We start from the raw sequence: 24,254 nt of genomic DNA on the forward strand, positions 1-24,254 counted from the left end.
CTGAAGGAGCCTACACTATATAGATTGACGACTAGATCAATTTGTGCTCCCAACTCTACGTGGGACTAAAGCTAGAACTCTACTTTTCTTGCTCCTTCACTTTCTAGATTCATCGAACCTGGACACCTCTTGAGAGAGAAACCCACATGTGGCTTCTCTTGGAGGTAGGAATCTTCTCATGCCTTTTTTTCTTGGTCTTCCACTATAGCTTGGATTCTGCTACTTGACTTATATAAACTCTAAAGTAGACTCTTACTATGATTAGACTTTCCATAATTAAACAGTCCTACAATTGGGCCCACGCAGGGGCAATTCACCCACATTATTTTAACCAATACCTTGTGACCAACATATAACCCATGACGCAACTACAATTCGAAACACATTGACTCTGACTCTTTTTTTCTTGTTCACTAGTGTCCATGGGTACACTGAAGGTATTTTTCCTACTTGTCTCAAACTTCCCCTCTTTATTGGGAGATGAAGCAATCCCAAAGGTAATTAAGGTGCAAGAGATCAAGCATAAAGTGTCAAAAGGAAAAGAGGTGGAACATGAACAATTTGAAGAACTTGAAGAAGAATCTAAGAAGATGAACTTTCAGAAAAAGTAAAGCCTAGCTAAGAAGGCAACTTCTCGGGCATAGACTATTTAGATCTTTTATCTTTACATTAGGTCAACAAGTGCAAGTAGTAATTTCCTGAAAAATGGATATTTTGGTTAGTTGTCTCTAACAGGCAGGGTTATTTATCAATTAATTTTTGTTTTAAATCCTTAGCTGATAGGTGCATTAGCTCTTCAAAAGGGCCCATCGTTATAATTTTAGAGGGGATAAGTGATGGGCAAAAGTAATATTTTGTAAGGGAATAGGAGGTTGTTCAGTTTAATACCCTAATCTACAGACTCTCCCACACTTCAATTATAAATTTTGAATGACAGTTGCTGCCTTTTCTGCTCCAAACTCAATTTCTATTGAGTTTAGGTTGGATTGATAAACCCTAAGACAAAATTACAGCAATTCTTTCTAGGTCAGAGTTCAGTTAAAGAGCAAAGTTCCCAAATTTTTGTCTTCCATACAGATCTGACATGAAAACTTGGTCTTTAAGGTGTGTTTTCGTTCCACATCAACATCAGATTGGTAGCAGAGCTTCAGGTGGTTGATTTCCATCAAAGTTATAAAGCCTCTAGGAGAGTCCAGCACTGAAATAAAGCAATTTAATCCTCCACAGGGATGCTTAGAAGCCTAGGACCATAAAGGAGAGTTGTACAGGAACCGAGTTTCAAGAGTTCAAAGAAGAAATGACACGGATGTATAAATCAATTTCAAAGAGGAAATGGCATGGATGTATTACGTAGATAAGAACCAAAGGTAAGGCCCAAATGGCCATAAACTAGTCAAGCCCCTATCAAGTTCACACTGAAGTTAGTGAAGAAGAGTCTTGATTGCACATAATGCTAGCCTATAAGATGTTCAACAAAATTTCAAAGAGAAATCATAAGATGAATTTCAAGCTAGCAAGATCGAAACTCTTACAATAGGAGTTGGGATAACGGTTGAAATTTCAGACTCCAGAATTCAAGTGACATGTGCAACCTGAGGTGTAGGTAGACAAGCTAAGCATTGTAGACAAAGTATTTGAGTTCAAACGAATTTTAGAAGTGTCCTTAATGTCCTAACGCAAATGATCCAAGATCAGCCGACTCCTTGGCTGATTCTCTTGCTAAACAAAGAGCTTCCCTCCAATCATTTGTTGTAACAGGAATGCTCCTCTGATTGTTTGTGTGTTTCTCTTTGCTTAATAAAGCTCAGCTTTTCTAAAAGAGGGGGTTTTAGAAGATTAACAAGTGGCTTTAGCTGCACTAAGGCTGAAGGTGTGAGCATTAGCTTGGTGGGATAGATTTTTTGAAGGTGAAAAAAATTGATGGAAAATAAAAGATTCAAAGTTGGGAAGTAATGAAACAAAAATAAGAATTATGGCAATTCTTTCTAGGTCAGAGCCCTAATCTCAATTATTTTTGAGTCTAAGTTTTATTGAGAACCCTAAGATGGAATTATGGCAATTCTTTCTAGGTCAGAGCCCTAATCTCAATTATTTTTTAGTCTAAGTTTGATTGAGAACCCTAGGACAGAATTATGGCAATTCTTTCTAGGTCAGAGCCCTAATATCCATTATTTTTTAGTCTAAGTTTGATTGAGAACCCTAGGACAGAATTATGGCAATTCTTTCTAGGTCAGAGCCCAGTTCAAGTGCAAATTTGTTGGATTTCTATTTTCCTTACAGATCTGAAGTCCAAACTTAGGATTTAGGGTCTATTTTCACTCCACGTCGACATCAAGAGGCCTCCATGGCCTCTTTGGAACTCAATTATTGAAGCACCTTGATAATTGGCATAGTAACCTCCTCTCTTTGGCTGGGCATGCAACTCATTGAAGCCACACTGGCAGGCCCGCGCAATTACTTCATGTCCTTCCTCCACTCTCTTGTGGCAGTGACCAATAGATTGGAAGGTATTGAGAGAAAGTTTCTATGGTAGGGTGCCTCCTCTGACTTCAAGTACCACTTTCTTAATTGAGTGGAATTGTGTAACAATAGGTGCATCAGTTTATTAGGCATAAGTAATATATTAAGCATGAACTCCGCATGGACTTCACCTCTCATTAGAGGAATGTATGGGTCAAGGGGCATAACCTGACAAGTGCATTCCTGTCTACTTACTAACTAGCCAAGGACAGGGATATATCTGTTAGGAATTCATACGGCATCACAAATGGTCGCAACTTCTCAAATTTAAACATAAGAAGAGAGATCAGAGACATGGAAGAGCTAAAAGCCTTGAACCTCATATAACCTTAGAGAATACATACCTTAGAGGTTTGGGAGAGGACATTATAGTCCGGAAGGATGACGCTTCAAAACTATACTCAGTCAGAACTAGTATGCTCTAAAGGCCATCATATAGAACCCGTTACCCCTTGCTTGGGTCAATCACTTCTTGTGGTGTGCAGCAAAGGATAGAACCTCAGACAGATCAACTCCATAGAAGGGAAGCAATATTAAAGGCCATATTGCATGCTCTGTGATGGGCACACCCCAGATATAGTGGATTACCTATTCTTCCACTGGGCTCTAGGTATGGCCTGCAATATTTCCTCCCCTCCTCACTTCACTCCTTCCTACAAAAGATAATTTAATCAACGTGAGGAAAACAAGGAAAACATTTTTAATGCTATACTTTTCTGCAATTCTTTGTGATATGGGGAAGGAAAGAAATTGAAGGACCTCCGAAAGTAAACAAAAGTCTATTGGTGGCATTATTAAAGCAACAACCCACCGTGTGCACTTTTGGGTAACTTGGCTACACAACACCTCCCATCTTCTCAGTGCTCTCATATGGAAAAACTAGAAGGTGATAATCAATTCTTTGGATTGCAGAATTGTCACCTGGATCCCTCCACCGAAGGGTTGCTTAAAGTTCAATTTTGATGGTAGCTCACAGGGCCATTCATGTCTGGCGTTGATGTCATCAGAGACTCAGGTAATATCCTCATTTACTCTACTTCATTCAGTTGTCGAGATTTTAACATGGTTGAGTTAGAGCCCTACAACAGGGCCTACAACTCTAAATAGGAAGACTCGCTGCCACTTTAATTGTTAAAGGAGATTCTTACATCGTCATCAGATTGGGCCATTGGGAAAAAGCACCCACCCAATCATTACTTAATGTATTTTGATGAATTGTGGACTTATGTAGAATTGTAGATGTTTCTTGGCAGTATACCCTTACAAGTGCCAATAGCATCACAGACACTTCTGCCAGGGAGGGGTTTCCCAACAACACCTTATTGTAGGAAGCTCACTTCCCTTCTGACTTTCCTTGCCTCTTCTTTTGGAGTGGTCTTTTGCCCATTTTTACTTCATTTTGTATCGCTTTTGCTTGTGCACTTGCATCCCTCTGGAGCTCTCTACAGAATCCTTTTTCTCATTTTTATAAAATTGATAAATAGAGAGAGAGATGATGAACCAAAATGCTCCTTGAAGCATTAACAAAACAGATCCTGACAAATTTAGTAAGGAACATTTGGTTTAAGTTGATGCAAGAGAAAGAGATGGTTTATCTACTTTTTACATATATTGTTATCTTTTGTTTGTAAAGTCACCTCCCTCTGAAGCTCTCTGCAGAATCCTTTTTCTCATATTTATAAAATTGATAGAGAGAAAGAGAGAGATGATGAACCGAAATTGTCCTTGAGGCATTAACAAAACGAATCCTGACAAATTTAGTAATCTACTTTTTGCATATTTTGTTAGTTAGAGGAATTCATATCCACAAATAAATAATAGAAAGAAAGTTAAGGGTGGGTGGGTTTTTGCTTCCACATTGTTAAGTTGGGTCCAAGGCCCATCCCAAAATGACTAGCCAACTTAGGAAACCTCTTTTCTAGCTAATAAACTCAAGATCTTTGTACTCAATAATCCATGTGGGACTATTCCTTAACACTCTCCCTCACGTGTAGACCTTTTTTTTTTTTTTTTTTTTTGTTTGTGGCTCTATAAGTGGATAATTTAGGAGTAGGCAATTTAGGTGTAAGCCCTCTTTTGTGGCTCTACAAGTGGATAGTTTAGGTGTAGGCCCTCTTTTGTGGCTCCACAAGTAGATAGTTTAAGTGTAGGCCCACATATGAGTACCTGTTCTAATACCATGTGAAGTTTTACAATAGGACAAAAGTGCCCCTCAATACTCAAAATTACATATCTCCTAAAATACACGTCTAAATTGAATGAAAATTTAACTAGAGATAAAATAAAACATTCTCTATCTAATAGCCATACTATAAGACAAAAATGTAATATTGAAAATACCCCTGAACTTGTATTTTAACACTCCCCCTCAAGTTGAAGAGTAGATATCAAATAATCCTAGCTTGTCACTAAAGGATACATGTTCATGTCTCCCAAAGGCTTGGTAAATATATCTCCCAACTGGTCCGAAGACTTTACATAAGGAGTTACCACCTTCCCCTGCATAACTGCATCTCTAATGAAGTGACAGTCAACCTCTATATGTTTCGTTCTCTCATGGAATACAGGATTACGGGCAATAAAAATAGATGTCTGGTTATCACAATTCATAACCATAGGGTCAGGTAACATCAAACCAAACTCAAGAAGCACAGACTAAATCCACATAAGCTCACTAACTGTACGAGTCATTGCTCGATACTCAGCCTCTGCACTGGACCTAGCCACAACTGTCTGTTTCTTACTTTTCCAACTTATCAGGTTACCTCCAACAAAACAATAGTAGCCTGATGTAGAACGTCTATCCATCTTACACCCAACATAATCGGCATCAGAATACCCAAGTACATCAATTTTCCTATTATGTGTATACAGAAGACCTTTTCCAGGTGCACCCTTCAAGTACTTCAAAATCCTGTGAGCAGCTTCTAAATGAACTTTTTGAGGATTTTCCATGAATTGGTTCACAACTCCCACAGCAAATGAAATATCCGGCCTGGTAACTGTAGCATAGATCAATTTACCTACTAACCGTCGGTATTGAGTTTTATCCTTGAGTGTAGGACCCTGTGTGTCATGTAGATTATGATTAACTTCCATGGGGGTGTCTATAGGTTTAGCACCTAATAAACCATACTCCTGTAACATATCCAATATATATTTTCTTTGAGAATGAACAATACCTCACTTGCTACGAGTGACTTCAATGCCAAGGAAGTACTTGAGAGAGCCCAAATCCTTTGTTTGAAAATGTGAGGCCAGATATTGTTTAACTTTTGTAATACCATCAAGATTATCACCAGATAACACAATGTCATCTACATAGACAACCAAAACCACCATACCAGTCTTCCTTTTAAGTAGGAACATAGAATGATCACAATGACTCCTATAGAACCCAAATTGTAGTACCACATCACTAAACTTTTCAAACCAGGCCCGTGGACTCTGTTTAAGTCCATAAATAGCCTTCTACAGCTTACACACCTTTTCAATCTCCTCCTGAGCAACATACCCAGGAGGTTGCTCCATATACACTTCCTCATGTAAATCACCATATAAAAAGGCATTCTTTATCTAATAGTCATACTATAAGAGAAAAATGTAATACTGAAAATCTAAGAAATGACCAAATTACCCCCTGATCTTCCAGAACAACTAGGAACTCTAAACCCTCCCTAAGTTACATACTTGAATTACCTTTAACCCTTTCACTTATGCTGTAATTTATAGTTGCAGTATCAAGATGGGTACTGGTTCTCAACTAAGTGGGTGGTTGTTCAAAAATGAATTTCTCATAACTTAGTCTGGACAAACACCCATAAATGTAGTGAATTCATTCTACCATTTATGGCAAACAACCGAAATAAACTATGTAATGAAGTATCTAAAAGCAGCCACTTTTTGGTCGTTGAGATCGTTGTACCTTGCTATATTTAGTACACTCATCATAGGTAATGAGAGATATTTCGAGGGAGGAAATGTTGATAAAGTAAGATTAGAATTTGGTGTGAGCCATGGTTCAAGCCAATGTCGTCCCCATATCTTAGCAATATCAAGTGGAAGCCACCTGAGAAAGGTAGAAATCCAGTATACTAGATAAATAGATATTAGAAAAACAAATACAAAGAAGGAAACAGCATAAGCCAAGTGAAACATAAACAGGATATCATTAGTTTCATCCAAGCAGTAAGTTAGAAGAGAGTACCCATTGCAATTCAATGTTAGCCGACTAGCACCTCTTGCAAGAAGGATCTACCAAGTGGAAATAATACATTGTTAGGTTACACAAAGTAGCCTAATAGGATATTTGGGTTTACTAGGTATTCCTATATAACGGTTAACTGAAAATAGCTTGCCTGACAGCACTTAAGATTTCCTCCACAGGCTGCATAATGCAAAGGGGTACTTCCAACTCCTAAAAAAAAAAAAAAAGGATGTGGAGTAGTAGGATAGAATGAGATTCCAGGCTAATCAGAACAGTGAACACCAAAAAGAAAAAAGAAAAATAAGACCAACCAATCAAGTCCATTGATGTGCCATAATGGAATGTGACAGCTGAAACATTTGCATGTAGGTCCAGTAGCAACTGCACACAATCAAAGTACCCATTCAATGCAGCCATATGAAGTGCTGTAATACCACCATCAGCTGCCCTATTGACAAACTTGGAGAGAGCACTGCAGGAACAAAAATATGCAATCCCTATTATAAAGATTATCTACGACATGGTAAATTTCTTGAGTGTGGGAGCAAATAACAAGTGTGAAGTTGGGTCTAAGGCCCATCCCAAAATGACTAGTCAACTTAGGAAGCCTCTTTCAAACTAATAAACTCAAGATCTTTGTATTCACTAATCTATGTGGGACTATTCCTTAACACTCCCCCTCACGTGTAGACCCTCTTTTGATGCTCTACATGTAGATAATTTGGGTGGAGGCCCACATATTAGTACCTGCTCTGATACAATGTGAAGTTGGGTCCAAGGCCCATCCCAAAATGACTAGTCAACTTAGGAAGCCTCTTTCCCAACTAATAAATTCAAGATCTTTGTACTCACTAATCCATGAGGGACTATTCCTTAACAACAAGGTCAGACAAAACTACTCAAGTCAAAATATTACATTAAAAAAAAACAATTGAACTTCAAATAAGTTGAATTCCAAAATTAATGATCGTAAACTACTTAAAATATTTAAGATATTAAAAACAAGCTTAAGCTTGAGTTACTATGGTTAAACAAATACCAGCGTAAAATAAGAAAGCAAAGTTATCAAGAGAAGCCAAAAATATTCAAGTTAAGTTGGATTTAATGAATGTATTGCATCAGGATTGACTAGTTGCAACTATGCTAGCCATCTCATTTGGTGCAGAACAAGATTCCTGCCCCAAAGTGCATAGTGTAGTAGTTCGCACCTTTTCTTGAAAACAACAATATGATGTTTTTCTCTTAAAAGGAAGTTTAGTTTGTCTAAAATCTAGATACTCTTCAAATTTTTTCCTCTGCTACTGTTTTCATGGGAAAATAAACATATAATTAGTAGCAAAAGAAGCAGCATACTGAGAATTACTTCCATTGTGCCAGTTGCCTAAAATTGCCATATTTGAAGCTACAGCAAAAGAAGAGAAAACTGCCCTCTTGAAAATTACTGTTAGATTTTAGGGTTTTGAGATCATTAGAAGCTTCTTCCTTGTATGTGTGTGTCCGAGTTGTTGAAGAGGAGAAAGAAGAAGGCCCGTGGAAGAAAGAAGATGTAGAAGAGGTGAGACCGAGAGAGTGAGGGAGAGCCAAAGAAGAGAGAAGATTGAATGAGTGAAAAAGAGGCTGTGTTGTGTGCACAAGCCCTCCTCCTCCTATCATTTATAAGAGCTCTAAATATTATATATAGCAATAATGCCCTCCACAAGTGGGTGTACAGCAATAAAAGACAAGGAACAAAAAAAACATAATATAACCAAAACTTGTTCTCTAACCCTCCCCCCCTCAAGCTAAGGCATATACATTAAAAACACCTAGCTTAGAACAAGAATCACTATAAAAATGCCAGCACGCTAATTCTTTGATGCTATGTAATGCACACTAAAAAGCCCCAAGTTGTAACTTCTCCCGACCAAAACCAATCTCAATATGTTGTGTACTCAAAAAAAAAAAAAAAAAAAAAAAAGTTGGATTTGTTGTAATGTGCGTAGTAGCTTGCTTGTCAGAATGAAGTTGGAAGGGGCCTGACATAAGAAACCTGACCTCAAATATCAAGAAGTTCCATCACAACATCTCACCCACCTCATGACCTCTAGCTCTAGATAGAGCAACAACACTTTGTTTTTTGCTTCTCCAAGTAACAAAATCACCACCAACCATTATGCCATAACTTGAAGTTGACTTTTTTATCATTAGGTGAACCTACCCAATCAACATCAACAAAACCCTCAACATTAACATGACTATGAGACTTATGCAACAGCCATTGTCGTGGAGATTTTTTTTAAATATCACAGGATTATTTCTAAAGCTTGCCAATGAGAAATATGGGGTTTATATATATGCTAACTAATAACAATAAGAACAAAAAAAACTTCAAGCCCAGTCAGAGAGAATTTACCAACCAGCCTTTGAAACCATCCAACATCCACATCATGATCCAAATCAGCACATAGTTTAACATAGGAATCCATAGGAGTAGCAGCAAGTCGACACCCAAGTATGTATGTTTCTTTTGACAAGTCTAATACATACTCTCTTTGTGACAAAACTATACTATAACGAGACTGTAGCACCTCTATCCAAAGGAAATACTTCATCAGACCAACATCTCTAATCTGAAATTCTTTGCTCAAAACTTGTTTCACCTACTGTGTTCCTTCCATATCAATGCCTATTAGAATAATATCATCCACATATACTATCATAAGTATCAAACTCACGTTAGAATGTTTCACAAAGACAAAATGATCAGCTATACATTTCTTCAAGCCAAAATGGAGGAAAACGGTGTAGAAATTCTCAAACCATGCACGTGAAGATTATTTCAATCCATATATACACTTATTAAGCTTGCACACTTGCTCCCTCTCAACCACAAATTCGGGTGGTTGCAGCATATAAACTAGAAGTTCACAGTTGAAAAAGGCACTTAAAATCACTCTTTAAAAATTGGCACTTAAAATTAATGAATAGACCACTTAAAATTGACGGTAACAACGATAAGAAATCACACCGAATTAAACTTAGCCATTGGTGAAAAAGCCTCCTTGTAATCAATGTCATAGGATCAGGTGTAATTTTTGGCAACAAACCTCACTTTAAGCCGAGCAATGCTGCCATCCAAATTGTGTTTAATAGTAAAAACTCATGTACAACCCACATTTTCTTGGTAGGTGGCAAATAGGTCATCTCCTAGATTCGATTTTCATACATGGCAACTATCTCTTCTTCCATGGCAACCCTCTATCTAGATGTTTTAGAGCCTCCTAATAGGTCTAAGGAATTGACACAAAAGAAAGAGTGTAAGCAAAGAACAACAATTAAGAAACAACCAATGAGTGGACAGAAAGTTGGAAATACGGAAGCCTCCTATCGAACACAAGCATGAGTGGGTTCCAAAGAGCAATAGGCCGATCATCATAAGGTGGGCAAACAAAACAAGAGGAGGAGACCTACTAACCTCAGTATTGACGATAGATGGCACAAGTGAGTGGCCAGCCGGCAGAGTAGAAGTCTCAGAAGGAAGCTCTGTATGCAGCTCATCCAATGAGTGTGAAGTAGTTGCTCCAGTGGCACAATAGGTTTAGACATACCTATAAAAGAGGGGAACCAGCAAGAGATATGCAGGAATTGAATCTATGGTCCTAAAAAAAAGTGACATCAACTGAGATAAACGTTTTTTTGAGAATAGGATGGTAACATATGTATCCTTTCTGAGTTCAATAATAGCCCAAAAAAATACACTTCAAAACTCGAGGATCAAATTTATTCCTGCTAGGGAATAGACAATGGATAAAAAAATAAAACCAAACTAGAGGAGGAAGTGGAAAAGGATTATAATTAGAGAACAGAGTTGAGTATGGGGCAACTTGATTTAACACACTATAAAGCATGTGATCAAGCTGAACAACCTCCTTGCTACCAATCCCCTATAGAGGCATTAGAAGAAGGATCAACGTTATTGAACTCAGAAGACGACAGTCAGAATTGGGACGTAGCTATGAGGTAGATGACAATCAAAATTGGTTGGAGGCAGCCACTAACGTATATCCTCGACCGACAGAGTGTGAAAGCCAGGAAAAGAGCTCCAACAAGCTTCAAGAGTTCTCCACAGCTCAATGTTGGAATAAGATGGAGCAACTTGACACCGAAGAAAAAGATTGTGCCAAAGCAGCATTGGTGGGTCAATATTTTAACAGCCTCCAAGAAGAGCACAATGTTGAAGACTGAATGTTTAGAGCCGCCCCTTTGCTCCAAGCCATTGGGTTGGACAAGCGGCAAGATACCCAGGTGCAACGATTGCAGCAGAAGTCACCGACTTGCTTGCTGGAAGGAAAGTGGGCAAGTGATCCACCATGGTCTACCAAGGGTCTCTATGGAGATCATGACCATAACAAGTTGAACCAAGACAACCAAATGTCGTAACCAGCCAGAATTTTGTCTTGATACACATGAACAAGGAAGTGGCTTCCAATAGCCCAATGCTGAAAAAGCAGCAGCAGGAGAGGTTAATGTTGAACATTATGAAGGTAAATCAAGTGAAGCCATAAAACCTCATCTTGAAGAGCTCGCCTAGTCTACGATGCCAGCACATAAAGCTCCTAGACAACTACAACAAGAAGTTCAGTAACAAGGACCAGCTGTTGCTCATGCAGGAAGCTGAAATGAAAGAGACTAGATCCCCAATCAAGAAGGAAGCCAACAAGTGGCTGGAACAGACTCAGTCAAAGAAAAGCTCACACAAGACTTCCATAGGTGCAGAAGGAATCATCAGGCTAAAGGTGTGTTGGAAGATGGGCCCAAGCCCATAGGACCAAGGAAAGCCCACATATCCAAGTGTGTTGGAAGATGGGCCCAAGCCCATAAGACCAAGGAAGGCCCACACATCCAAAAGATGTGGAAGATGGGATCAAGGCCCATAGACCAAGGAAAAGGCCCACAGGCCCATTCAATGATGGTAGGATGGTAAATAAAGAGTCATCTCATAGAGATGGTATTGATGTAATTAGGTTAAGTTCCAGGGGCATAATTGTAATATTGAAGTTTGATTAATCTATAAATTGAACTTAGGGGGAGGGTTAGGACATAAGTCCATAACCTCTTCTTCCTCCTATTTTCTCCTAATGGGTCTCTCTCGCTTTTTCTCTATGAGCTAAATCCATAGAGTGCTGAAAATCAACATGGTATCAAAGCATTGATTTTCAGGACTCGTAGTATGGTTTTCATGATTCCAGAAACCCATTATTTTTTCTTTTCTCATATTGATGCTTCTTTTTTTTATAATCCCTAGAACTTTGTTTGTTTATTTTGTTGCTCATTTTCTTTTGCCCGTGCTTCTACACCAGCTTCTACAAGGCATCATCTTCTTCGGGGTTCAAATGAGGTGAAGTGTGCCGGTGGACGCCAACCATTAGGCATTGGCATTGGAGAGGATTTTTCATCAAGGCAAACATCTGCTGTCCAAATACAGAGAAGGTAGCAGAGAAGGGAAAGGCAAGGAAATTTTTGTCTTCTGCCACTCGTCAGTGTGAGCAGAATGAAAATTTCTTTGCTACTGTAAGTATTCTCAAAGCTTCCCCAAATTCAGCATCCACTAGCGTGAGGTTATCTTGGTAATAGGAGGATTTCTAGAAAAGGAAGGAGACCATGGACAGGTCCCTCGTCGGTGCAGTTTGATCACTTGCCTCGCCTGAACCGACGACTCATCGTCGACAACTCGACTTTGCCACCGGAATCTGGTCCAGCTCCATGGCTGGTGCACCAAACAAGGAAAAATGAGAAGGCCATCTAGCCGGATTTCACGTTGTGACTCCGGCTACAACTTCTGTATTTTTTGGAAGATTAGCTTCATCAGCACTGCTGTCATCCAGCAACTGTTCCGACAGCTCATCACAACAGATCGCCTTTCAATCTTGCTATTCTAATTCTGGAAGTACTGAGCTGGCTCTCGCCTTCGCAGTTGTTGCATTGCTGTCATCTCGCACTCTACCAAGCTGCCTGAAACAATGCTGGCTATCTTCTGAAGAACAGGAGCTCCATTGCCATTTACAGTGAGCTGTTTTTTCCGGAAACTCTTTCCCCGCTGGTTCTCCGAGATCTTCGGCTGTCTATTTTGATGTATCACATCTCGTTGGTTTATTTTGGGAGTTGTTTTTTTTGGAAGATTGCCGCTCTATTTTCAAAAAGTTTCTTCCATAATCTTGCCGTAATTGCTGTCCGAAATTGCTCTCTCTGCCGGTCAGGTTGTCATCGTGCCAATCTCAGCAACGCGATCTTTGCCGTTATTTTGAATCTCTCATGAGGCACCGACAGCAGAGTATCACCGTTAATTGATCTCAGTGTTTTTTTTTTTTGGGAAGATCCTTACTTGTTGTCTAGAAAGTTGCCTTCCAAAGAGCTCTGGTATTCCGCTCTGTTCGGCGTCAGGGAAGAAGACGCACTTGCTAACTTTAATTTTTCCTAAGTTAGGAGACATTTAATTTGCACTGTTCTACTGAGTCTCCTGTCGGGCCGCGCCTGTTCTGATCCAACTCCGATCGGACCAAGTCAACTCGCTCCGGGCCAATTCAAGCGTGGCTTCTGTTCTGCCGAATTAACTCGGACCAGCTCAGACCGAGTCAACCTCGTCTGGGTCAACCCAACTTGGCCCATTTATTTTCTGCCTCGATATACGTGTCCAAGTCCCAAGTTTTATACATATTTCTTCCACGACTCAGCTATATTGGTGATACCTGACTCGACTTGGCTCAACTCGGTTCCTTGTCTTTAGCTGGATTATTATTTTTAAAGTATTGGCAACATATTCCTTGGTCAACATATTATTTGGTGCAGATACTCGCATCGGATTATTTCATGGATCCTTTTATAAGGATTTTTATTATTTGGTACGTGTTAATGAGCCTAGGCCCATTTCAGTTGTTGCTATTGTGTCTCTTTAGTTGAGATATTATTATTGAAGAAGGACTTCTCAATTGTTGATTGTCATCAGCATTGGCTATTCTGATGAAGAAGAAAGCACATGGTAGCCCCAAAATATTATTTTCCGGGTAATTACCTGTTACCCCCCTTAATTGGTATTTATTACTCCTACCATTTGAGAGTTGTTGTCCTTTGGAGAGACACGGTGATAGAGGAGTTTTATTACACTTCTGAACACTGCGTATAGATCCACTACCTATAGAAGATAGGAGTGTGCCCTACATCCAGCATGAGTTATGATTGGAGTATGGAGCAATGTCATACAGCTTGGATTAATTTAACTCTCACTTATCTTATGTCAATTGGGCCTCATGGAAAAGATCACTAGCGTGAGGGGGAGTGTTGGAAGATATGGAGGACCGCCATTTTATACAAGAAGATCTTATACACCATTCTCTCACCTCCAGCTTGAGGGGAAGTGTTGGAAGATTGGCCCAAGCCCATAAGACCAAGGAAGGCCCACACATCCAAAAGATGTGGAAGATGGGCTCAAGGCCCACAGGCTCATACAATGATGGCAGGATGGTAAATAAAGAGTCATCTCATAGAGATGGCAATGATGTAATTAGGTTAAGTTCTAGGGGCATAATTGTAATATTGAAGTATGATTAATCTATAAATTGAGCTTAGGGGAAGGGTTAGGACAATAAGTCCATAACCTCTTCTTCTCTCCTGTTTTCTCCAATGGGTATCTCTCTCTTTTTCTCCATGAGCTAAATCCATGGAGTCCTGAAAAATCAACAAGGTGCAACATGTAATCAAAATAAAGGGTCAAAAGAAGCACACAAGAAGGTTTAGAAAATTGAACCTCGAAGGCAAGGTTCATCTTAAGAAGGTGACATTGTTACAAACCCCAATTGGGCCCCAAGATAGGCCATGCTGGCCTTAAGGGATTGGCTGAAAGAGTAAAGGTGAATAGCCCTTGCATGGGCCATATCAAGTAGGTTGAGTCATAGTTTAGAATCCAATTGAGTCATGAGTCTGAGTCCAACAGGTTGTCCACCAAGAGTCCCAGAAAAGCAAGCAACCAAAGACTAGCAGAAGGGCAAAGTGAGCTCCAAACAAACTACACGTTGGCCTGCAAGAGGAAGAGACTCAAGAGCAAGAGCATATCCAGGTCCAATTTATTTAAACAGTTAAGAGTCAGAATCAATGTAGGAGTCCTCATTGGAGTAGAAGTAGGCTAGCAATTTCATTGGTTAGAGATTCTTAGTTCACAAGCCAACAAGCATATATATAGTTGTAAATTTTATGCAATTATTATCCAAATCAATACAATCTTTTGCCTTCGGCCATTGACCATCGATAATCGGTCATTAGGCAGCTAACACCTGACTAAAGTGTTACTAACACCGACAACTCTCAAGCTCCACGAGCCATTTTTTGGTCTCCCATTGTCACCCAAGTTTCTGCCCTAGCTCAGCCCAAGCTCCCCAATGCCATTCCTCTATCCACGAGTTTAGCTATCCAGAGGAAGTCTCTCTAACACAGGTACTTTCCTTTAGCTATGTTTCCATTTCATTCTCTTAGCCCATCATGTTCCTCAGTTCACTACACTATCCTAACCCTGGGAGCCAACCCTTCCACCTTAGCCCCATTACGCTAGCCAAGCCATCTCACTCTCCACTCCCTATCAAACCTAAGTCTTACTCACACTAGGATAATGCCAACCAATTCCCACTAGTAGCCTAAGCCACACCAACCCCAGAGTCATAGCCCAATCGGATTCCCTTCTCTCAATCTTCCCTTGTGCCCTAGCTTCACATGCCACAAACCTTTGCAAAATACCGCTGCCTTCTACTCCAAGACTCCCTCTTCTCACTTCCCAATCCCATTCGGACTCGCTCTCTTTACCGCGGTTCTATCCAAAATCAAACACCTTAGCCGCTAACTTTTCCTCCCTCTATTCTATAAACCCTCACAAGTTTCTCCTAATCTCACAATCTCACTCTCCTGTATGGTCCCTCTCTTAGCCTAGCGCTAGCCAAAGTCCATCTATCTCCCTACCCTATCCTAGTCCCTACACACTCCCCCACCAGCTCATCTAACCCTGGCCAAACACCCCTCTAATCCCTCTCAGCCAAACCGACACCCTAGAAACTTAATTCCATTTATCACAAACTCACCTTTCAATGTCAAAACCCACATAAAGCCCTAACCATTACCCAAGTGCATCACATCCAAAAGTTTCCCATTCCTCTTTTCTAGACCCCAAAACCCTTGCATGCAAAGGAGATTGTAAGAGGAGCAAGGTCAACTTATATCACTTATTGAGCTTAGCTACACGAATCCAGTTTATGCTGCCGCAATTAATCTGCCATACCAGTATTTAACTTCCTCTTGGCTGCAATGCTAAGAACTGAACAAGTTGTTTTGCTTAAGAACGAATATGTGATGACTTGCTTGTCATTTTTGGCATTAAGGGCAGTGTAAGAAACTCTTCTTTCATGTTAGTGGTAGCAAGAACACGCACGGAAAACCTTTGGATAATTTCAAATATTATACAGGTTTATGCTCTTACTGGTTCAAAGGTCTATCAGACCGGAAGTACATTTACTAAGTTTGAAACATTATAAGTGGGTAAATTGGGTCTGACACAGTTTGATTCAAGTTCCTCCCACTTAGTAATTCTTAACAGTATTTTCTGTTTGAAATCATAAGCAGCGTTTTTTGTTTGTTTCGAATTTGCCTATTTGTGATACCATTATTTTTTCTACTCTTTTTCCTGTTGAGAGTCCTTCTCTTCAATATTGTGTTTTGTGTTTGTCTAATTCGACGCGTTGAGATGGTGCACTATTCATGGGGAGTAGGAAGAAGTTGAAGCTAAGAGAAATCTGAAATTTTCTATTATGTTTGTTGGAAGACAGGGCCCAAGCCCACACGACTAATAAAGGCCCACATATCCAAGTGTATTAGAAGATAGGCCCAAGCCCATAAGACCAAGGAAGACCCATGCATCTAAGAGATGTAGAAGACAGGCTCAAGGCCCATAGGCCCACATACATTGATGGCAGGATGGTAAATAAAGGGTCATCTCATAGAGATGGCATTGATGTAATTAAGTTAAAGTTCCAGGGTTAAAACCCTAAACTCTAAACCCTAAGTTCAGGGGTATTATTGTAATACAGTAGTTTCATAAACCTATAAATAGAGCTTGAGGGGGAGGGTTATCAAAAAAGTACATAACCCTTCTTCCTCCAGTTTTCTCCCAAAAAAAAAAAAATGTTAAGGAATAGTCCCACATGGATTAGTGAGTACAAAGATCTTGAGTTTATTAGTTGGGAAAGAGGTTTCCTAAATTGACTAGTCATTTTGGGATAGGGCCTTGGACCCAATTTTACATGGTATCATAACAGGTACTCATATGTGGGTCTGCACCTTAAAACTATCTACTTGTAGAGCCACAAAAGAGGGCCTACACCTAAAACTCACTTGTAGAGTCACAAAAGAGGGCCTACACCTAAACTGCCTACTCCTAAATTATCCACTTGTAGAGCCACAAAAGATGGTCTACACGTGAGGGGGGGAATAGTCACACATGGATTAGTGAGTACAAAGATCTTGAGTTTATTAGTTAGGAAAGAGATTTCCTAAATTGACTAGTCATTTTGGGATAAGGCCTTGGACCCAATTTTACAATGTTCAAGTCAGGGCTTCATGGTATGTATTCCTCAACTTGGGGGGGAGATATAGAATAAGTATGTGGTGTTGATAAAGTCATGGTGTAACACTCTTAAGGTGTTGATGAAGCTTAATGCAAGAATCTATCTCACACTTCTAAGCTCGAGATAGTGCAATCAAAATTGTTAAATACAAGTTGAGGGGTATTTTAGTCACTTATCATATTATGTTTTATTCTAGCTTATGTCTGTTAGCAAGATAATGTTTTTCATATTCTTATGTTTCAAGTTTCATTCAAAACAGGGTTGTATTCCAGGAGATATCTGATTTTTTTGTAACTAAGGTCATTTTTGTTCTTTATGTAATTATTCGCTTGACCCTGAAATAAAAGGCGGGAGCTCGTGCTTTTCTGGTACAAAATCCAATGCAGCCAAGGATGCTTTCTCTCCTTCCTTTTTTCCACTTTTCTTTCTCTTCTTTCTCCCACAAATCACTTTGTCCACATGGTATCAAAGCAGTAACGTCAATCTTGGGTAGACTTCTTCCAATTTTGTGGCTTCTTTCTCCTACAGCAAATCCATTGATGGTTCTCCAAGAAATTTGGACTGGTAAGGTAAAAAGTCAACCTTTCCCCTTTTCTGCCTGTCATAGTCTATTTTTTAATGGCTACCACTCTTAATTGAATGACTATTGAAATTTGAAGGCCTTCAAGGAACCCTACTTGAAGCCCTAGCTTCATTCTTGCCTGTGTCATCCCCCAACTGCCTGCATCATCAACCTAAAGGCTTGCATCATCATTTTTTTTTTTTTGCAATTGAACCCCTTTTCAATCAATTTGTGATCTTAATTGCAGAGCACGAGTACTGTGGATTGTTAATTGGATACATTGCAAGACATTTTGTCCTAATTGCTTTGATTGTGGAGCCCACTTGCCTGTAGATAAAATTAAATTGGGGAAAGTGATTCTTTGTGGTTATAGACATTGTATTGGGTTGAATGGCTGAATTGAGCACACAGGTTGCTGTCCAAAGGACAACTGAGCGCTCAGATGGAAAACACTCTCAACCTATTGAGATAACAACGATTTGGTTGAATGGATCAAACTAAGTGAATTGGTCAAGGTCTATTTTGATGCTTCTGAAGGCTAGAAGAACGGCTAAATATATTAGAGATGATCCTCCAATACCAATAACTAAAGATTGGGAAGTAGAAGACAATCAAATTATGACTTAGTTGGTGAATAGTACGAAGTCAGATTTAGTGACCAGATTATGAGTTGTGGTACAACAAAAGCAATGTGAACTACCTTGGAGTCTATTTTATCTCAAGAAAGAAATTTCTCTTGGATCTATAAACTATATATCAAATAGTTTACTATGAAGTAAGGAGATAGATCAATGACAGATTACTTCACTGAGAAGAGAGGGTTGCTATAAGAAATCAGCCCCTTTCATCTTTTTTTTTTTTTTGAAATGATGCTGAATTTTATTAAGACAAAAGCTCAAGAGAGCAAATTACAAAGGGTGGGAGCCTTCCCAAACAATGAGAGATTGCTGGGAAGTTCCGAATTTAGTCAATTTATCAACCAAAGAGTTGGTTGATCTAGGAATGAGATTCCAGTTATAATGAATAGAAGATACAATGTCAGTAATACAATCGATGATAGGCCAGTGGCGCCAAGGGGGGGAACTATCTTTTGAACACCAACTGATGACAGTCTTTGAGTCTCCTTCAATAATAAGTTTGCCATGGAGACGCTTCTTGAAGATTCGGAGACCGAATAGAAGAGCACTTACTTCAGCAGTATTGGAATCAACAAAACCCACCAGTCCAGCATAAGAAAGAATAGGGTCTTCATTGTTACCTCAGAAAACACCACCTGCTCCAGCCGACGCAGGACAGCCAATAACACTACCATCAAAGTTGAGTTTGATGCAATTGCAAGGGGGAGGACATTCATACGAAGGAGAATTAGATTTAAGTTGCCATATTTCTAGATGGTTTGGATTTTGAGTATGACACTATTCGAGCTCAATTGTTGGCCAATGAGGATGTGAACACCCAAGAGCAAGCTTTTAAGGTGCAATAATGAATTAACATGAAAAAGATTACTGCAAAAATATGTTGTTGCTCTTAACCTTTATTCAGCTACTGGTAAGCCTGAGGGTCAGTTTCGTGGTAGTAATAATAGAGGTGGAGGTCACTCCTTCTCTACTCGCAATCGTGGCCGAAATGATAGGGGGGTTGGAAATGCATCTATTGTGGTAGGTCTAACCATATTTTGGATAAACGTTGAGAGAAATTTGGTAAACCTACCTAGGTCAATTCCATAGTCACAGACAAAGATGCCACTTTTTCAAACTGGTTCACATGACGAAATTCAGCAGTTATTATAGTGACTTGGCCAATTGACTACACCATCTACTACTTCTCATGCCATTGAAACTCATCCTCCATCCTCAGCAAGTGCCACAATGGCGAGTACAAGTATGACTGCATTGGATATATCTCATTCTCCCTCCAAGATCATCGATTCAGGAGCCTCTACCCATATGTCAAATATGTCCTCCTTGTTTCAGTCCATTAATCCATCTCCTTTATATCATCAAATTACTTTAGATGATGGATCCACCTCTCCCATTACGGGAGCATACTATTCATACTACTCCACATATCTCCTTAGATTCAGTTCTCTTTGTCCCAAAATTTTCAGTCAACCTCTTGTCTGTAAGTCAAAGTCATTAAATTGTTCAGAAACATTATATCCTACTTCATGTGTTTTTTACGACTTGCAAAGGAAGAAGACGATTGTTTCCGAGCATGAGAAGGGAGGGTTTTGCCTATTGGATGGTGTTTGTATTCCTATAGTTGTGGCACTTACTACTGGTAATTCTTCCTACTTATGGCATCTATGCCTTGGACATCTATCACCAATTAAGTTGCGTCAGTTTTTTCCTTCTTTGCAAGCAGATATTTTCTTTCATTATGAGTTCTGTCAACTGGAAAAATTTCATTGAGCAAGTTTCCCAGTTAGCTCTAGTTGTAGCACCAAATTGTTTGAATTAGTCCATTATGATGTATGGGGTCCATGTCAGATTCCTAATTCATTTGGTTTCAAGTATTTTGCTTCGTTCATAGATGATTTTAGTGGAGTAACTTGGGTGTATCTCCTATGAGAGAAATCCAGAGTATTTGATGTATTCCTGAATTTTTAAAATGAAATAAAGAATCAATTTGGTGCTCTTGTTCATGTTTTTCATATTGACAAGGAATTGAAGTACCTCAATCACAAGTTTTCATCATTTTGTGCCTTACATGGTATTACTCGTCAAACATCTTGCCTTTATACACCTCAAAAAAATGGGGCGCAAAATGTAAAAGCAGACACCTTATTGAGGTTACTTTTTGGGGAGATGTTGTTTTGATTTCTTGTTTCTTAATTAATTGCATGTCCTCTTCTGTTTTGCATTATCAAGTTCCTCTACAAGTTTTGAAACCTCATTGTAAGTTGTTTGACGTTGTTCCTCATGTCTTTGGATGCACATGTTTTATACACATGTTAGGCAATTCAGTTGATAAGTTGTCACCTCGGTCTATCTAATGTATCTTTCTGGAATATTCTCGTCAACAAAAGAGGTACAAATGATATGACCCTAATCGACGAAAGACATGTGTCAGCTTATTTGACTTTCTTTGAGCATACTCCATATTTTGCATCATCTGTTGAGTTTCTTGTATCTTTTGGATCATCGTTGGATAGTCCAATTCCTATAGCTGTTTTGGATGCACCAGTTCCACCAAATTCTGCTTCGCCTCTTCATGTCTACTGCCAACGCCCTCATACTCCAACAGTACCTCCAAAAGATACAGCTCCTGAGCCATCTCATCTAGATCGACCGTCTACCTCTTTGCTTACAGGTCCCGTTCTGTCAAATTTGGACTTGCCTCTTAGTCTTCGGAATGATCTTGTACTTCACATCCCATTTCAAAATATGTATCCTTCGATTTTGTCCCCATCCTTTAAATCCTTTGCCATGTCTTTTTTTACTTCAACTATTCCTCGTTCAGTGCAAGATGTTTTGTGTTCTCCTGAGTGGAAACAAGTAATATATGATGAAATGAGTGTTTTAATGTCTAAGAGAAGATGGCATCTATGTGATCCACCAGCAGAGGCAGCTATTTGCTCAAGGGGAGACAGGGAAAGTGTATAAGTTAAATAAGGTTATGGACTTAAACAGAGTCTACGAGCATGGTTCGAGATGTTTAGTACAGTAATGATGCAGTTTGGTTTCTATAGAAGCCATTGTGACCATTCTATGTTCTTACTCAAGAGGAAGACTGGTGTGGTTAGCTTGGTAGTCTATCTAGATGATATTGTACTACCAAGGGATGATCTTGAAGGCATTGCAAAAGTTAAAAAGCACTTGGCCACACACTTTCTAACAAAAGATTTGGGCCATCTAAAGTACTTTATTGGCATTGAAGTTGCTTGTAGTAAAAGAGGTATAGTTCTCTCTCTCACAAAAAATATGTCTTAGATATGCTACAGGAATATGGTTTGTTGGATACTAAACCTGTAGATACTGCCATGGAAATCAACCATAATCTCCATATCACACTTAGCCCTACTCTCAAGGACAGAACACAGTACAGACGCTTGGTAGGTAAATTGATTTATGCTACAGTTACCAAACCAAATATATCCTTTGTTGCGGGAGTTATGAGTCGATTTATGCCCACAGAAAGTGCATTTAGAAGCTGCCCAGAGGATTTTAAAGTATTTGAAGGGCGCACCTAGAAAAGGTTTGTCGTATACTCAAAATGGCAAAATTGACGTGCTTGGAAATTCTGATGCAGATTATACTGGGTATAAGATGGATAAACGTTCTACGTCAGACTAATGTTGCTTTGTTGGGGGTAACTTAGTAAGTTGAAAAATAAGAAACAAACAATTGTAGCTAGGTCGAGTGTAGAGGTCAAGTATACAGCAATTGCTCACACTGTTAGTGAGCTCATGTGGATTAAGTTTGTTCTTCTTGAATTTGGTTCCATATACCAAAACCCATGGTTATGAAGTCTGACAATCAAGTTGCTATCTTTAATGCAAGCAATCACGTATTCCATGAGAGATGCAGTTATGCAAGGGAAGGTGGTAAGTTCATATGTGAACTGTTCAGACCAGTTGGGAGATGTGTTTACTAAGGCCTCGGAAAGATGTGAACATATGTCGTTTTGTGAGTTCGATATCTCTTCTCCAACTTGAGGGGGAGTGTTAAAATACTAATTCAGAGATATTTTGGTCATTTCTCATATTATGTTTTATCCTAGTTTATGTCTATTAGCTAGATAATGTTTTTGTATTCTCATGTTTAAAGTTTCATTCAAAACAGGGTTGTACTCTAGGAGATATAGATTTTTTGTGACAAGAGGCATTTTTGTCCTTTATGTAATTATTCACTTAAACCCTAAAATAAAAGAAGGGAGTTCATGCTAGAATAGCACGAACTCCAATGCAGCCAAGGTTGCCTTCTCTCCACCCCTTTTTTCCATTTTTCATTCTCTTCTTTCTCCCTCAAATCTCTTTCTTCACGAAAGTCAAAGTCATATAGCAAAGACAAGCCACCCACTCAATTGTGCATTCTGAATACCAAAAGGGTACTTTTTTCTTTTTCACTTATACTTGGAGGGTTGTGCACTTTGAAAGTGCAACGGTGGAAAGTGAAAGTAAAAGTGAAAGTGAATAACTTTTTTGTTTTAGTGTGCTCAATGAAAAGTACAGTGTAAAGTACTTTCTTGTGTCAGTGTGCACAATGAAAATTTTAATGGTAGGTGGAGAATGAGTTTATTAATAAAATACTCTGATAGATTTAAATTTATTAAGATAGTTTTATTTAATATTTTTATTTTAAAAAAATAATTAACAAAAAATATTAAATTAATTAAATATAAAAAATAATATACCTAAACAAACATGCTTACTTTTATAATGTCTAAATACTTAATTAAATTCTTACTTTTATAATATCTAAATTATGACTCTTAAATTAGTAATTTAATATACTATTAAAAGTCATGAATATAACAAATAAATAAATAGGGTATTTTTTTAATAAAATAAGAAAGATTTTTTAAGTCAAAATTAATACAATAATTACAAAGTAAAATAAAAATATTAATTTAATTAATTACAAAAAATAGAATACTTAAACAAAAATGTTTACTCTAGATACTTGATCAAATTCTTACTTTTATGATATCTTAATTATCACTTTTAAATTAGTAATTTAATATAATAAAAGTCATGAATATAATAAATAAATAAATAAGGTAATAAATAATATGAGTATTTCCATTAAAATCCAATTGAATTAGTTTAGTCTCAACGTTGTGCGTCGTGTGAAACCATGAGTAAAAGTGAATTACCTATGCAATTTACTTTCACTCTCCACTTACACAGTGCACTAACGCTTTTGGAGTCACTTTCCCTAGTGAAAGTGAATTCACTTCCACATACATAGTGCACTAACAGGCCCTTTATAGTGCAAATAATGTGAGTTAATTTGTAAGAAGCTAAATTATAAGGTCCAGACTCCTATAATTTGGGTTTAATTAGTTTTTCGACTTATTCCACGAAAAATATTTCCCAGTGGAATTTTAGTTCCTAGGGTTTAAGGGAGAGCAAGGACATTATTTATCATAGTTCTAAGTTATAAATACCCTAACCTTGACTTCTCCCACACTCTCTTTGACATCAAATAGTTCTCTCTCTAGTTTTCTATCTTCTCCCACATTCACTCATCTTTTTTCTCTCCTTCCATGTACATGTATTTTGACAAAGTTGAAGCACAAGATGCAAAGGAAAGAGGCTAGAAATTCTTAAATACCAAGGACCATGGAGAGAGTCATCTTCTCCATGGGAACCTAGGGGTGCAAT

General features: G+C 38.6%; 1 protein-coding gene across 4 annotated transcripts in view; it reads right to left on the reverse strand.

Moving 5' to 3' along the window:
* Positions 1-24,254, reverse strand: part of LOC137949070 (E3 ubiquitin-protein ligase XBAT33-like) — a 34,046-nt gene that overhangs the window by 8,135 nt on the left and 1,657 nt on the right. For 3 of the 4 annotated variants that reach the window (XM_068795338.1, XM_068795336.1, XM_068795337.1), the window contains one exon: positions 6,446-6,589. In XM_068795338.1, coding sequence (XP_068651439.1) covers positions 6,446-6,589 — 144 coding nt within the window. Of the gene's footprint in view, positions 1-6,445; positions 6,590-6,727; positions 6,775-6,878; positions 6,938-7,038; positions 7,200-24,254 lie in introns of all 4 variants that reach the window. The other variant, XM_068795340.1, reaches the window with a different exon arrangement.

Source organism: Aristolochia californica, unplaced genomic scaffold, assembly GCF_029961685.1.
Source record: "Aristolochia californica isolate CCGP_79_NKW_82.1479 unplaced genomic scaffold, dmAriCali1.0.hap1 SCAF_13, whole genome shotgun sequence".
In the NCBI taxonomy this organism is placed as follows: Eukaryota; Viridiplantae; Streptophyta; class Magnoliopsida; order Piperales; family Aristolochiaceae; genus Aristolochia; species Aristolochia californica.